This window comes from Engystomops pustulosus, chromosome 9 (genome assembly GCF_040894005.1).
Source record: "Engystomops pustulosus chromosome 9, aEngPut4.maternal, whole genome shotgun sequence".
Lineage (NCBI taxonomy): Eukaryota > Metazoa > Chordata > Amphibia > Anura > Leptodactylidae > Engystomops > Engystomops pustulosus.
Window position 1 is genome coordinate 96,218,567 of NC_092419.1, and position 12,878 is coordinate 96,231,444.

General features: G+C 39.2%; 1 protein-coding gene across 2 annotated transcripts in view; it reads left to right on the top strand.

Annotated features, from left to right (window-relative positions):
• The window catches only part of COL27A1 (collagen type XXVII alpha 1 chain), a 192,088-nt gene that overhangs the window by 31,227 nt on the left and 147,983 nt on the right, over nt 1-12,878 (top strand). For both annotated transcript variants that reach the window (XM_072124196.1, XM_072124195.1), the window contains exons 4-5: nt 6,670-6,723; nt 9,260-9,313. In XM_072124196.1, the coding sequence (XP_071980297.1) occupies nt 6,670-6,723; nt 9,260-9,313 (108 nt within the window). The remainder of the gene's footprint in view (nt 1-6,669; nt 6,724-9,259; nt 9,314-12,878) is intronic.

Here is a 12,878-nt window from a genome sequence, read left to right on the forward strand (position 1 = left end):
AACATAATTGTGTTTCAACTGTAATCATCACTACCTGGAATCTGAATATACTCAAACTCTGTTCTTGTGTGTCTGTCTCTTCAGTGTGTTATCGGTTTCTGAACTGTATGTCCACAAAATCGGTCCGAGTCATCAGTCTCTAGCTTTTCCCGATCCCTTGATGGGTCACAAAATTGTGTTAAATAGCAAGTTATCTCCAAATACAGACCACATGCTGATGACCCCTGTGTGGCATCTGTGTTTTTCTAGTTCCCATAGACTTCTACAGGAAGGCATGGAACACAAATACTATCCCAAATGCCATCTGCAAAAAACAATAGATGGCACACAACAAATGCAGATCACGGGTCGCAAATAACAGGGTCATGGTTGCTTTTTGTGGCCTGTGTGTTATAGGCCTGTTCGGTCTTCTCCAACTCCAATGGCCGTATAAGAGACTGCCCAATTTTGCAGCGTGTACAGCAATAGGAACTGCGCAGAACTTATTTTTTTTTCGTTTCAGGCAGTCGGCTTGTACCCGGGGCCGTGGAAACAATGAGATCATAGAAGTAAATTCGTATGTGTGCTAGCCGTTTCCGTAAACATTCATGAGGGTTTAGGATGCGTTTTTGTTGTGTTTTGTGTGGTGTTGTGTTGTGTATAACTTTATTGGAATAACAATTTTTAATACGTTTGTACACATTTTTATTTGTTTTTACACGTCTCTTGTGTTAAATGAAAAACCACATTATAAACATTTTATTTCCAATGCTGTCTATAATGTGGTTTTAACTGCACTACCCTCACCATGGGATTAATAGGTTGGGACTGTATATGAAAACATTAACTATATATATATTTTACTGAGCAAATCCATCCCATAAATCCAATTATAAATCCTTTTATAATGGAGATAATAGGTTCCCTGCAGTATAAAGACTTTATAAAGTTCCTACTCCCCATTGTTGAGACCCCCCCCCCCAATACTTTATGTATGAGACATTTATGGTAATGCTTTGGATAAGCCATAGTTGTCTGAGTAAAACCCTTTAAGTTTACATGGTTATGTTATGGACATGGATGACAATCACTGGCTGCTAATATAGACAGCATCTAGTCATTGACCCTGCTTTTTATACTATCGCTCCAGGACTCCTAGAATACAATTTGTGACATAGGTCAATTTGGTGACCACGTAGTATATTTATCAATGAAGATGCTCCTTTTTGGGGTCAGCACAGTTGAATTTTGTTGCGTTTGTTAAGGAGATATCAAAATAGTCTTATTCTATCATAACTCAGGACCGTGGAGAACATTTATTTTTTAATTGATGTCACTGACCTACATTTTTTTATGGGACTGATAAAAAATATTTGGCAGACAAATATGGCCTCTGTAAGATTATTTTTATTTTGATATATTGCAGTGAAAAAATAATTGTTGACAACTTGTGAGAAATACAGAGATGTATTTGTCAAACAATAAACTCATTTTTACTTTATATTTGGGCTGTATGTATAAAATGGAGGATAGAGCTGAGGTGTTTCCCATGACAACCAATAAGCTTTTAGCTTTCATCTTTGCAGTGCTGGTTTGGTGATTAAACAAGTAATCTGATTTGCTGCTGAGGACTCCTTCTTTTTCCCTCAGTGACTGCTGTGGTAATATGGTTTGTGTATATGGGACTTCAGTCAGAACCTTATTTACAGTGAAATGAGCAGATCCCTCATAGCATAGGCTTGGTTTTTATTATTATTGTAAGTTTCTCTGACAAAGAAATTTACAAGAAACACAGAAGTAATGGTTTCTAAACTCTCTGACAAAACAATGACAAGATATAGGCAACACAGAGTGGTGTACATTAATGCAAGAATAATGTAAATAATTAAATATATTGAGTATTTTCACTAGAAAATATTAACATATATTGCACTATCACTCAGTTCAGCAATATGGCTGCCAATATGGCTACTGCCTGGTTTGACCCAGCTTATTTTATGTCCTAATTGGTGGTGCAATCTAGGTATTCACTAGGGACAGTGAAAAATTAGCAGGGATTGTGATGAAAATTTATGGCAGGACTTAAATGTGCCATTTTTTTATGAAGTAGAAGTAAATTGTGGCAATGTTTTGAGGTAATTTTTTTTTCATTCAGTAATGATTGGCTGCTTTCGGCCATGTTGGTTGTCACCCAGCTCTCCGACTTACAAAAAAAGCTAAACATTACTTTAAAGACATGGCTTCCAAGCGGGTTATGGTGTCTGATAGCCCATTTGACTATTTTTTCCTGTCACATTTCTTATAAAGGCATATTGAAGGGCCCTAGATTGTTTTGGATACCTTAAAATGGGTCCTTAAAACTCAGAGCTGCTACTTGGTTGAAATACGCCATAAGCAACAGCGCTTATTATATAATCTCAATTACATTCAGATTGGGATTTTGAAGATTCGACATATCAGTATAGGAGGAATGGATTCCCATTTAGTAGAAGTCTTGCCACAGTCTCTTTCCCAGTTGATAAGCCAAGTGCACTGACATCCGCTCCAAGTGCTCCGCAGACCACTCTCCACATCAAGAGTGCAAAAAGTGGAAGCTGTGTTTGCATTTTTACATTATAAGCACCCATGTGCACATTTATTAAAGCCATATAAGCGCCTTGCACATGAGGATAAGTCAGCTGTATAATGCCGCCTCCTCTCAGAGAGAGCGTAGCATCCTCCCAAGTCGCAGAGGTTGTGTATTAAATCCATATGTCATATCAAATATTTCCATTTTGTAGAAAATCCACATGGAGCCACAAGGCCGGCTTCTTGTTTCCTCTCCTCCTTAGCTTTTCACACTTTGAAGAGAGAGAATTCACACATCACAAAGCATCACTGCCCAGTAATGTGATTTACAAGCTTGCCGGGGAGATGAAGCTGACAGATTACCAGGGTCGTACTGCGATCAAGGGCAGTGACAAACAATATAGCAAACCAGGCTGTCATCTTTTTATCATCTAGTCAAGGCGCCAGTAACAAGGGGTAAACTTTGTCTTGAGAGTGTTACATAAATAAGGCTAAAAAACATACAACTGTGGTTGGTCCTTGAATCAGGGTTGTGCACTCGTTTAGGGGAAGCTAAAGAGGTCGCCCCAGAAGAAAATTTGGTTGAATATTGTTCTTTTTCTGTGTATACCTCTGCTGCAACACAATTCAGGCACAATAGGGAATATATATTGTTGACGTGTAAAGGCATCAACCCTATTTCCTGTGATAGCCACTTCAGGACATATTACCCCGAAATTATAGGTACCTGGACCTCACTTCTAATTTAGACCGGCATTATTAAGATTTACAATAAGAGGCCTCTACTCCCATCTCTAACATAAGCCGGTAGATGGTAGGTATTTACAAGGAGTCTGTAGTTCATCACTTGTCAACATTTATTAATAAAAAGACAAATGATAAAAATGAATTGGACAGGCTCAACCACGAAATATTTCAGCGTGGTTTTCAGTGCTTGCCTGTCTCTGCCTGTTTTGTAGAGTTAGAATTGGAGGCAAGGCTGCTGTTCTATCAAAGCGGGGGACACTGTCCCCCTATTTTGTGATGCGTGGGGACTAACAGCAACAAGACGCATACTCTGTATTATGCTGCTAATTGGGAAACATCAATACTCTAAATGCACTCGAGTTACTGCTGTCTTGGGGTATGTTTACACTTTGCTGATTACATATCAGTGACCGTTCCAAAATCACCCTACAAGTAAAATCGGTACTATGTATTCCACTTTATAAGCTTATATAACTTTATATAAAGTACCTTTCCGATTTGCCCAGAAGCTTTAGTTTTATTTTGGTGTAAATGAGCTTCTTGGTGCACTATGGGTAGGTCTGTGGCTGCTAGTGCGCTCATCTTCTTTCTATACTATGCTGGTGCTCCTGCACCGGCGTGTGATAATGCCCACGCCCCCCTTCCCCAAATCTGGCCAGATACATCAAGTGGCTTAGGCCTTAGGCATGGAGTAGGCCTAGGCCATGTAAGAATAGCAAATTCTTGCACTACGCAAGATTTATGATTCTTTCATTGCTTCTATGCCAGAAAACTGGCTTAGAAATAGTGATAAATCTTGCCCATTTCTATGCAATATGTAAATTATCATGAAAAAGAGCTGGATAATAATTAACTGCACACAACGAAAAAAGGGTGCACCCATGGGTGCACTCCCACCCTGAAAGAGAGTAACCCTTACATAGACACAACATGGTATGGAGTGCACGGAAAGAACGCAGCTACTAGGGAATGATGATTTAAGCAAAACAAAAACGATTATCCAGCCCACACAAGAGTAAGAATAAATAATAACAAACTACATTTTGTTTTCCCAAAAAATAGCTAAAAACATTCCAACAATGAGAAACTTGGGGGGGGGGGGGAGGGGGGAACGGATTGGAATAATAAAATGTGTTTCTTAATTATATATTCCTACTTTTGTGATTGCTGGATCATCGTTTTCGTTTTCCTTGGACTTGCATAGACAACATTGTTTGAGTGAGGATATTTTCATAATCTAACATAAAATATTATGCATGTAACAGTCGATCCATTACTGTTTCTTGACGCCTACAGCTTTATCTCCCATCTCTTAATCTAAAAATCAAAGTCATTAACATGTAGGGAGCTCAGTGTAATAGTTGTACTAAGGTGCGGCATCCGCTGTCCTAGGGCAGTTACAGCTCTATATATACACAATCTGTACTTCTAGCCCTACAGCATGTATACTTAAAATAATCTCGGCAGATTTTCATTATTTAACTCTTTATAGCACATATTATTGTTGTACTGATAAAGGAATTCCAGTCATGTGAATACGATGCACCACTTAGCTGGCTGATCGGATCGGTCACAGGTCAGGAATGGCAGGATCATTGCGCTGTGTGTGTGGAGGGTACCAGAGATAAGAGACTACTGTGTATTGCAGACTTGACAGAGGTGTTAAGGATATCGTTTTTGAGTGAAAACAGACATATACAGGATCTTTGAGGAGGTGCGGTGTAATATGATGGAGATAAGATATTGTGTGTCATATCAGTCATGGAGGAGTCATAGATCAAGTGGTAAAAGAAGTCGTGGCGGTGATATGTGCAGTTGTGTACGAAGCTAATGAGAATAGATTGTAGCAATTCCACAGATTTACTGGATTAGGCAGGAATCTTTATATTCCGGTTTATTTCATGTAGGATACAATCAATATTTTCTCTGAATTGGCAACCGTAGCTGTGTATACTGATGGTTACTCAAAGACTTTTGAGATTGAAGAGGGAGGTTTTACTCAAAATGTGTTTTCAAGTTATTATCAATCATGTCCGAAATGGTCTGAGACTGAGATGTGACCAGGGTATCTGAGTAAGTCTTCTTTAATGTTGGGCTGCAAAAATAACACCAACATCTGTGGTCATTTTTGGCATGTTTTTGCAGATCACACATTTGGGGTTCTTTTTGCTGTATTTCACCTGTTTCTGCATGATCTGCAAAAAATAAATAAATTTGAAGGCCTGGAAAATGTCACTAACTTGTTCCAACCTCCTTAAAGGTCACATGATTGTTTTACCTAACAACTAATCCGCATACATAAATGATACATGTGTAGCATCTGTATTTCTCTCACTCCCATAGACTTGTATGGGAAGGCCTGAGCCACAAACACTGTCAGGAATTAGACCTGAGCTGAGTTTTATTTCTACAACCTCCAAATGGATATGTTGATAACATGGTCATGTGGATGCGTCTATTTAAATGAATGCGTCAGTATGCCATCTGCAAAAAAATAAAATACTTTTGTGTGGATGTGGCTTAAGAGTGAATTTACATGATCAGGTTCTTGCTTGCAAGTTTTCAAGGCAAATCTCACCCATTTTACCTATAAAAGCTGAAGTCTAGTGGCTGTCACTTCAGACGTCTGTATGATTCTGGTGTCATATTAAAGATAAGAATCTCAGCTTTCAGACTTGTGGTTCTGAGAGCTACTGAACCAGAGATTCAGATGCCTACAAAGATTGAAATACAAGCTGCAGATAAAAATCTGATTTCCACCTTTTTTTATATGAGTGTATCTTCGGTTTTGTAGCTCACAGAATCACAAGTCTGATACAATCTGAAAGATTCTTCTTTTTTAATATGACATGGAGAGCATATTCTGGGTATTAGAGCTGAAGATGGGGCATCTGAAGTAACACTCCTCCTGTAGTCTCTTAATTTGACTATTTTTTGCTAAATATGACTCTGCTCATTTTCACATTACTTTGGAGCTGATTTTTTTTTTTATAGAAGAGTGAATTCTTAAAAGGACATTTTGTAGCTTACCTGAGGGGGGTAGAAGTTTAGTGGTGTAAAATCTGCTTAGACTTTAGGTTGATAGTTTATCTTTGCTATTGCATTGTAGCAAACTTTAGACAGGACAGAGATTTTAATGGTTCTGCAACAACATTGCAATATCTTATGGGTCATCTGTTCACTCTAGGGGCCCCCAGGGCTCCTGATGTTGACCCCTAACATTATGGGCGTATTTTAACAATAGAAGTCAAAGTTTCCTATGACGTGTAACTCTCATACTGTCTGTCATTAGATCTGTTCATGTTAAAAAAATGCAAAACTTGTATCTAATGTTCTTATATTTACGGTTTCTCCCTGTGTTTTTTTATTTTACAGGGACCCCCTGGTCCATCAGGACTTCCTGGACCACCTGGGAAAAGAGGGCCAAGAGTAAGTAACGGCAATAAGCAAAAAAAAAAATGACAGCTATGACACTTAGTGGTGTCTGGTGTGGTGTCAGATGCACAAGGCAACATCAGGTGTCTCAGAGAGAGTAGGGGAATCTTACAGCAGTACAGCATCTGGAATGGAAAAAGTTACTGCTGGTCTTGAAAGAGCAGTCAAAATGTATCTGTATGATATGATCACATGAGCTGCATCACAAATGGAAAACATATTGGTGGCAGCGTAGCACTGCAACCTCTCTAGCAACTGTACACACTAAACAGAAGTAAGTTTTGACATGACCATACAAACCAGGATGCCTCCCAGGATATATACAGCAGACTTAAATGCCAGGTTTTCTATCAAAGTACCACTTTTGAGATGCTTATCAAAAGGTATTTGCAATGTAAAACACAAATAACGTACCCATATATGTTCACATCTTAGGTTCTGTGTGTGGTGGTCAGACCAGGTTACTGCTGATCAACTTTTGTACGTTTCAATGAGAGCTAAGCTGCAGTGACTTGGTTCAACCACTAGACTCGGAATGGAGCTGATTGCTCCGGTTCCATTTTCTGTTCGTTTAATGCTGGGAAAAACTGATTTGTGACTGTACTAGGTGTGAGCCCCCTACTAATATGGTAATAATATCCTGTCGTTTGGAGAGGTCATACATATTTTTACATAGAGACATTTAAAGGGACTCTGTCAGGGCAATTGGGGACACTAAACCACCCACAAGATTTTATTGATTAGTGTACAAAAAAAAATCCCTCCTTTGGGCTACCCATGGATCTGCCTATGGCCAACACACATTTTGGTCTAACTTCACACATCAGTCTCCTTTTTGGAGGGTGACTTGCCTGAATTATCTTAGTTTGTTTCTAAAAATTAGGAACTGTCCTGGAAAACTTTCAGTGGAAAAGAAAATTCTGGGGCATGTTGGCCCTTCACTTATTTCTGGCCCTGATTACATATATAACTTCACTGCTTGAGGTTTTCACAATTCACTCATATACATTCACAAAGAAGCATTAAGCATCATTGGTTTTACTCCTTATTTAGTTTGGCAAGTCTAGAGAAATTTCTACTATGATGCTTCAGGTTCAAACGCATATTTGTTGCATGGTGCAAACTTTGTATCATAATTCATGGATTCACACAATGAGGGGCATTTATAAGAGTCGGCACTGGTAAACACATGGGTGTTACCAATATATTCTAGTTGTCATCTTATTTCTAGCGCAGGATGGGGAATAAATCAACCATCTGACTGGTTGCCATCAACGGGTTCCTTTGCACCCGTTTTTATAAATGTCCCCCATTGTTTCTTGAAGCAGGTCATAGACTAAACTTCTCTGTCGTACAGTAAATGAAAATACTACGAAGCCGCAAAGAAGAAGAAATATTTCGCACATCTGTGCGGGATTCCTGCAGCTTGTAGCTGTGTAATATGTCCATGGTAACTGGCCCTGTTGTATCCTTGACTCACTAGTGGATTCACAGTTCAGTCTCCACCTGAGCTCGTAGTATTGGAAAGCAAACTTGGACGAGTATGGGACTTGGAAAGTTTTCTCATAGTTGACATCCAATGTGTTATTCCCTGGACTTTACTACAGACATGTTGTAAAAGGGGGGTGGAGGATCAAACCTAAAGGGACATAATCCTTGCAATTGATTTTAATTATGTAGAAATATGATCTAGTGTATTCAGATGTAAGTAAGGAAGGACAGACATAAGGGTTCTCTATATTTCTTGCTAAAGTCGGTGCAAATCTGTTAAATAATGACCCTCAAAGGGCGTATTTTTTGATTTTCTGGTGTTTTATAAGAACAACTATCCCCGATCATGATGCTGTTGAATTGTGTTTTGAAACATATTTCAAGCACATCGGGAGTAACTCATCCCTGAACGCATATGTTTGTAGACCTAATGGCTTGTGTTCAGTAAGTAGCAATACGTGTCTTGCCTTAATAACTGGCAAAATATATGTTTCTACATACCAATGGCAAGTGTTTAGGTCTAAAAGCATATTGGGGCCAGCAGAGTGGCTTAGTGGTTAGCATTACAGCCTTGCAGCGCTGGGGACCTGGGTTCAAGTCCCAGGGTCAACATCTGCAAAGAGTTTGTATGTTCTCTCAGTGTTTGCATGGGTTTCCTCCGATTTCCTCCCACAAAACATTCTGGTAGGTTGAATAGATTGTATATGGGACAGGGACCGATTTGGCAAGCTCTGTGCAGCGCTGCGTAATCTGTGTGCGCTATATAAATAAAGCATTATTATTATGTATTAGTATAAAAAAACTTCAATTTATACAATTCTGTGTAAAGTGTTGAAGTGTATAACGCAGATAATATTGACTTGGAGACTTCAAGAATGCCTGTTATCTTATGATTTCACCACATTCTGAGCACACCACCAATTACTGCTCTTCATATGGGTACCAACCTGCTATTTTCAAAGTTTCACAGTACATGATGATTGATCATTGGGGTGATTATTTCACTTATCTAGAATATATCTTTTTTTGTCCTTTTTAGGGTCCTCCTGGCCCTCATGGAAATCCTGGCCCACCCGGATACGCCGGTCCAAAGGTCAGTATACATGTCACGAAGATATCTAAAGCATTAACAGTGTTGGGTTCACATCATGTTTCTTGCATCTGTTTTTTTGAATGCAAAAAACGGATCTAAATGTGTGCTACGGCGTATTCATTAATGTATATGGACCTGACGGATGCCCAAACAGTGGTCGTTTGTTGTCTTGTGTATCTGTATCCTTTTTTTTTTTTTTTTTTTTTTTTTTTTCTTTTTTTTTTGGTTAAGAAAAATGTGGACTGCTGTGTTTTCTATGTCTTTTTTTGAAAACATTGGAAAACTATAACATTGGTGTATATAGATGACGTTTGCAGAAAGTGTTCAAGCAGGCATCACTTTAAACTGTTGCAACACATCAGTTTTCATTCCCATATTTAGATCTTAGAATTCTCCATCTTGGTAAGGACACATGGTAATGGCTTCAGAAAGTGCAAGAAGTGGAAGTTTTTAAAGTGTAGAAACGGATGCAAACTCATGTGGCATATACGTCAAATAAACATAGACGGATGACACAAAATGCAAACGTATACATTTCAGCGTCAGGCGGATGCAAAAAACTGTGATGTGAACCCAGCCTTAGGCTGGATTCACACTGCCGTTGTCCGCTGTACCATAGCACAGCGGGTGCACGGCAGCGCGCGGGGAGAGGAGGAGTGCTGCTCACCCCACCCCTTTCCATAGGGATATATGCCGCAAGGCGCCGTATGCCATGAAAAAGATAAGATATGCCCTATCTTTTCACGGGGTGCGGTGGCGCACGTTTGCGTGCGCCCATTGCTGTCTATGGGGGACATATATCGGCCATATATACGTCCCCCGTGCGGCAGTGTTCAATGTAGCCTTAAATATAAATTTTTGGCCTAATATCATTACACTGTACTACAGTATTACACAGTGTTGGAGGAGTTTTCTGGATGATGGATTTTTTATTAGACTGACAGGGGGCCCCAAGAAATGTCAGAATTAGTCAGGGGAGTTGGTAATATAATATTAAATTCTTAAGTATTCTCAGTCTTTGTGTATTTTTTTTTAATTGTATAGTCCAGACAACCCCTCTATTTATTCTGCTTTTGCAAAACCATTTATTTCTAAAAATACAAGTAACAAACGTGCTCGGGTTTGTTGTTGTGAACTGGACAAATGGTTGCAGCAACAGGAATGTGCATTATTTTTACATCTGTAATTTCAGGTTTCTTTGACTGAAACAGGAATTAAGGGGAAAGGGGCAAATGTCAGAGATATTTTTTTTTAACCAAATTGGTTCCCAAAGCGGAATGTTGAGCTTAATTTCACGGTCTGTCCTTTTTTCCGTCGTAGAGTGTGCACTCCTGTCCAGTTTTACAGCTCTCCAGTTCTGCCAGATAACTAAGGACATTTGTATCATCTGTGGCATCAGTTCACTAAACTTCAGAGCAATGAAGGGGAACAGAAATCTTCTATTAGATATTAAGTTGTCCCTCATTATATGAATGTAGACCATTACTTTTTGATCAGATGTATGAGGGAAATTTCCGACTTCCCATGAGATCCGATTTAGGGAAGAAAAGTATCAGCCTGCCCCATCCTTTCTTATCAGAGGAGTTAAGTTTCTGGTCCTTATAATTGAAAGAATATAAAGATGTCTTCCTAAATTGAGTGCATTACCACAGAGTGGCTCTAAGAATGCATATTGCAGTTTTTTTTACCAGTAACAAGCCAGACTCAAGTCATTGGGGTGAATTCATGAAGCATTTATAAAGACTTGTCCTGCAAAGGGGTCTGCCCTTCTGAAAGAGGCATTGTCCCGGAAAAGGGGCATGGTCATTGGGAAATGGTACATGCGCCAAAAATTAAAGAGCTAAAAGTCTCTAAAAGGGGTAAAAGTTGAACTTGGACTTGGGCTCTAGACACTAGTGAGTTGGAAACATCAAACTGTGCGTAAGGGGCCTTAAACTGCGACCTATTCATTATCACAATGGTGAATCTGTCGCAGCAAAAGAGTGGGGAAACATTAGAAGAAACCTACCATGAGGAATCTACTATCAGAATAGATGGTAGATTCCTCCCACCTGCCTCTGCCCTAATCTGTAATTTAATAATCATGGAATGTAACTGCTGGGGCGTGGAGTAGCCTTAGCTCCCATTACCCTTCCAGGGTAGTGCATGCCATGTAGCCTCTGCAGTTACTTTACAAGTTAGGTTCCAGGATTATTAAATTACAGATTAGGGCAGAACCAGGCAGGAGGAATCTACCATCTATTCTACTTTTAATTGTAGATTCCTCATGGTAGGTTTCCTTGAATGAATTCCCCCTAATGAGTCTTATGAATATTTAGCAGCAATGCAAATGTCACCCAAATCCAGACAGCCTAAGTAATATAGATAGTATAAATTTATTGACGACACGTGTGCTTCAGACTGGTCTGCAACCATTGTACAGTGTCATGAGGTGGCGATAGAAGTCCCCCTGTCTGTACAGAGCCATTTAGTTGGAACCTCTGGCTTTAATTTAATAGCACCATTGATCAAGAATGTGCCTGGCAATGTAATGCCTGTGTCAGAGGACCAGTGCCAGATCTAGGACTCTATTTGTAACATTTTCCCCTTCACAGTGTCCATATAGTATTCCCAATCATCTCCAGTCTTCACAGTGTACTTTCTCTGCCGCCAAGTAGAGGTTATAAATTAGCGGTGCAGACATAACTTGTCTATTTCAGGAAGGAATCCGTGCGATAAAGCAGGGCTGGTGGCCAGATTTCAGCATATCCACCAACTTTAACGTATAGTGCAATCTCTCTAGGCTTCCATGGAAAGGACCGGGCTATTGCTGACTGACTGCCCCATCGCTTTATGTCCATGGTCAGGAAGAGATTGAATTAGAATTAACTTCTTGTCACCGGTTTTACCTGTTCTCTTCTGCCATGTATTTTTATCATTATTGCCCTGATATGTGGCTCTGAATATTTCCTGGTGTTGGAAATCTACAAGCTCATAATAATTTCCAGTAATTTCCTGAATAAATTGGCTTCTCAACTATAAACAAGCGCAGGAATTTTTTCTGCCTCTGACTGTCCTGACAGAACTTCTGCAAGGAAATTTATCTCTTATAAAATATAAACCTCTATCTGTATCTACCTAGTGTTCAGGGTCTTAAAACTCAACATTCATTCATTCATTCAATGATTCAAAAATCTGCATTTATTCAAAAATCATGTCATAATATTCTGCCTTCAGCTGACGGGCTAGAGGGTGTATAGTTCAGACAGTAACTTCTGAACTTTGAAATTAAAACAGAACCGTTTCTGGATGCCATATAGAATTTCTCTTTGATCTCTAAATCCATGGCACCAAAGTACTACAAATTTAAAGTTGCAGTCAGGAATAAGAGCTGTATATGAAAATTGCACTCCAATTGTAACTTAAATGGTGGATATCTATTTCTATCCATATGTAAATCATATGTGATTTTAAACAGCAGATTCTCCTCTTTAAAATGACACTGGAACTGTAGCAACATGTTTAAAGTGTGCATCCACCTAGCCTTATTTTTCCAGTGGGTCTTGTATTTCAACAATTATCTGAT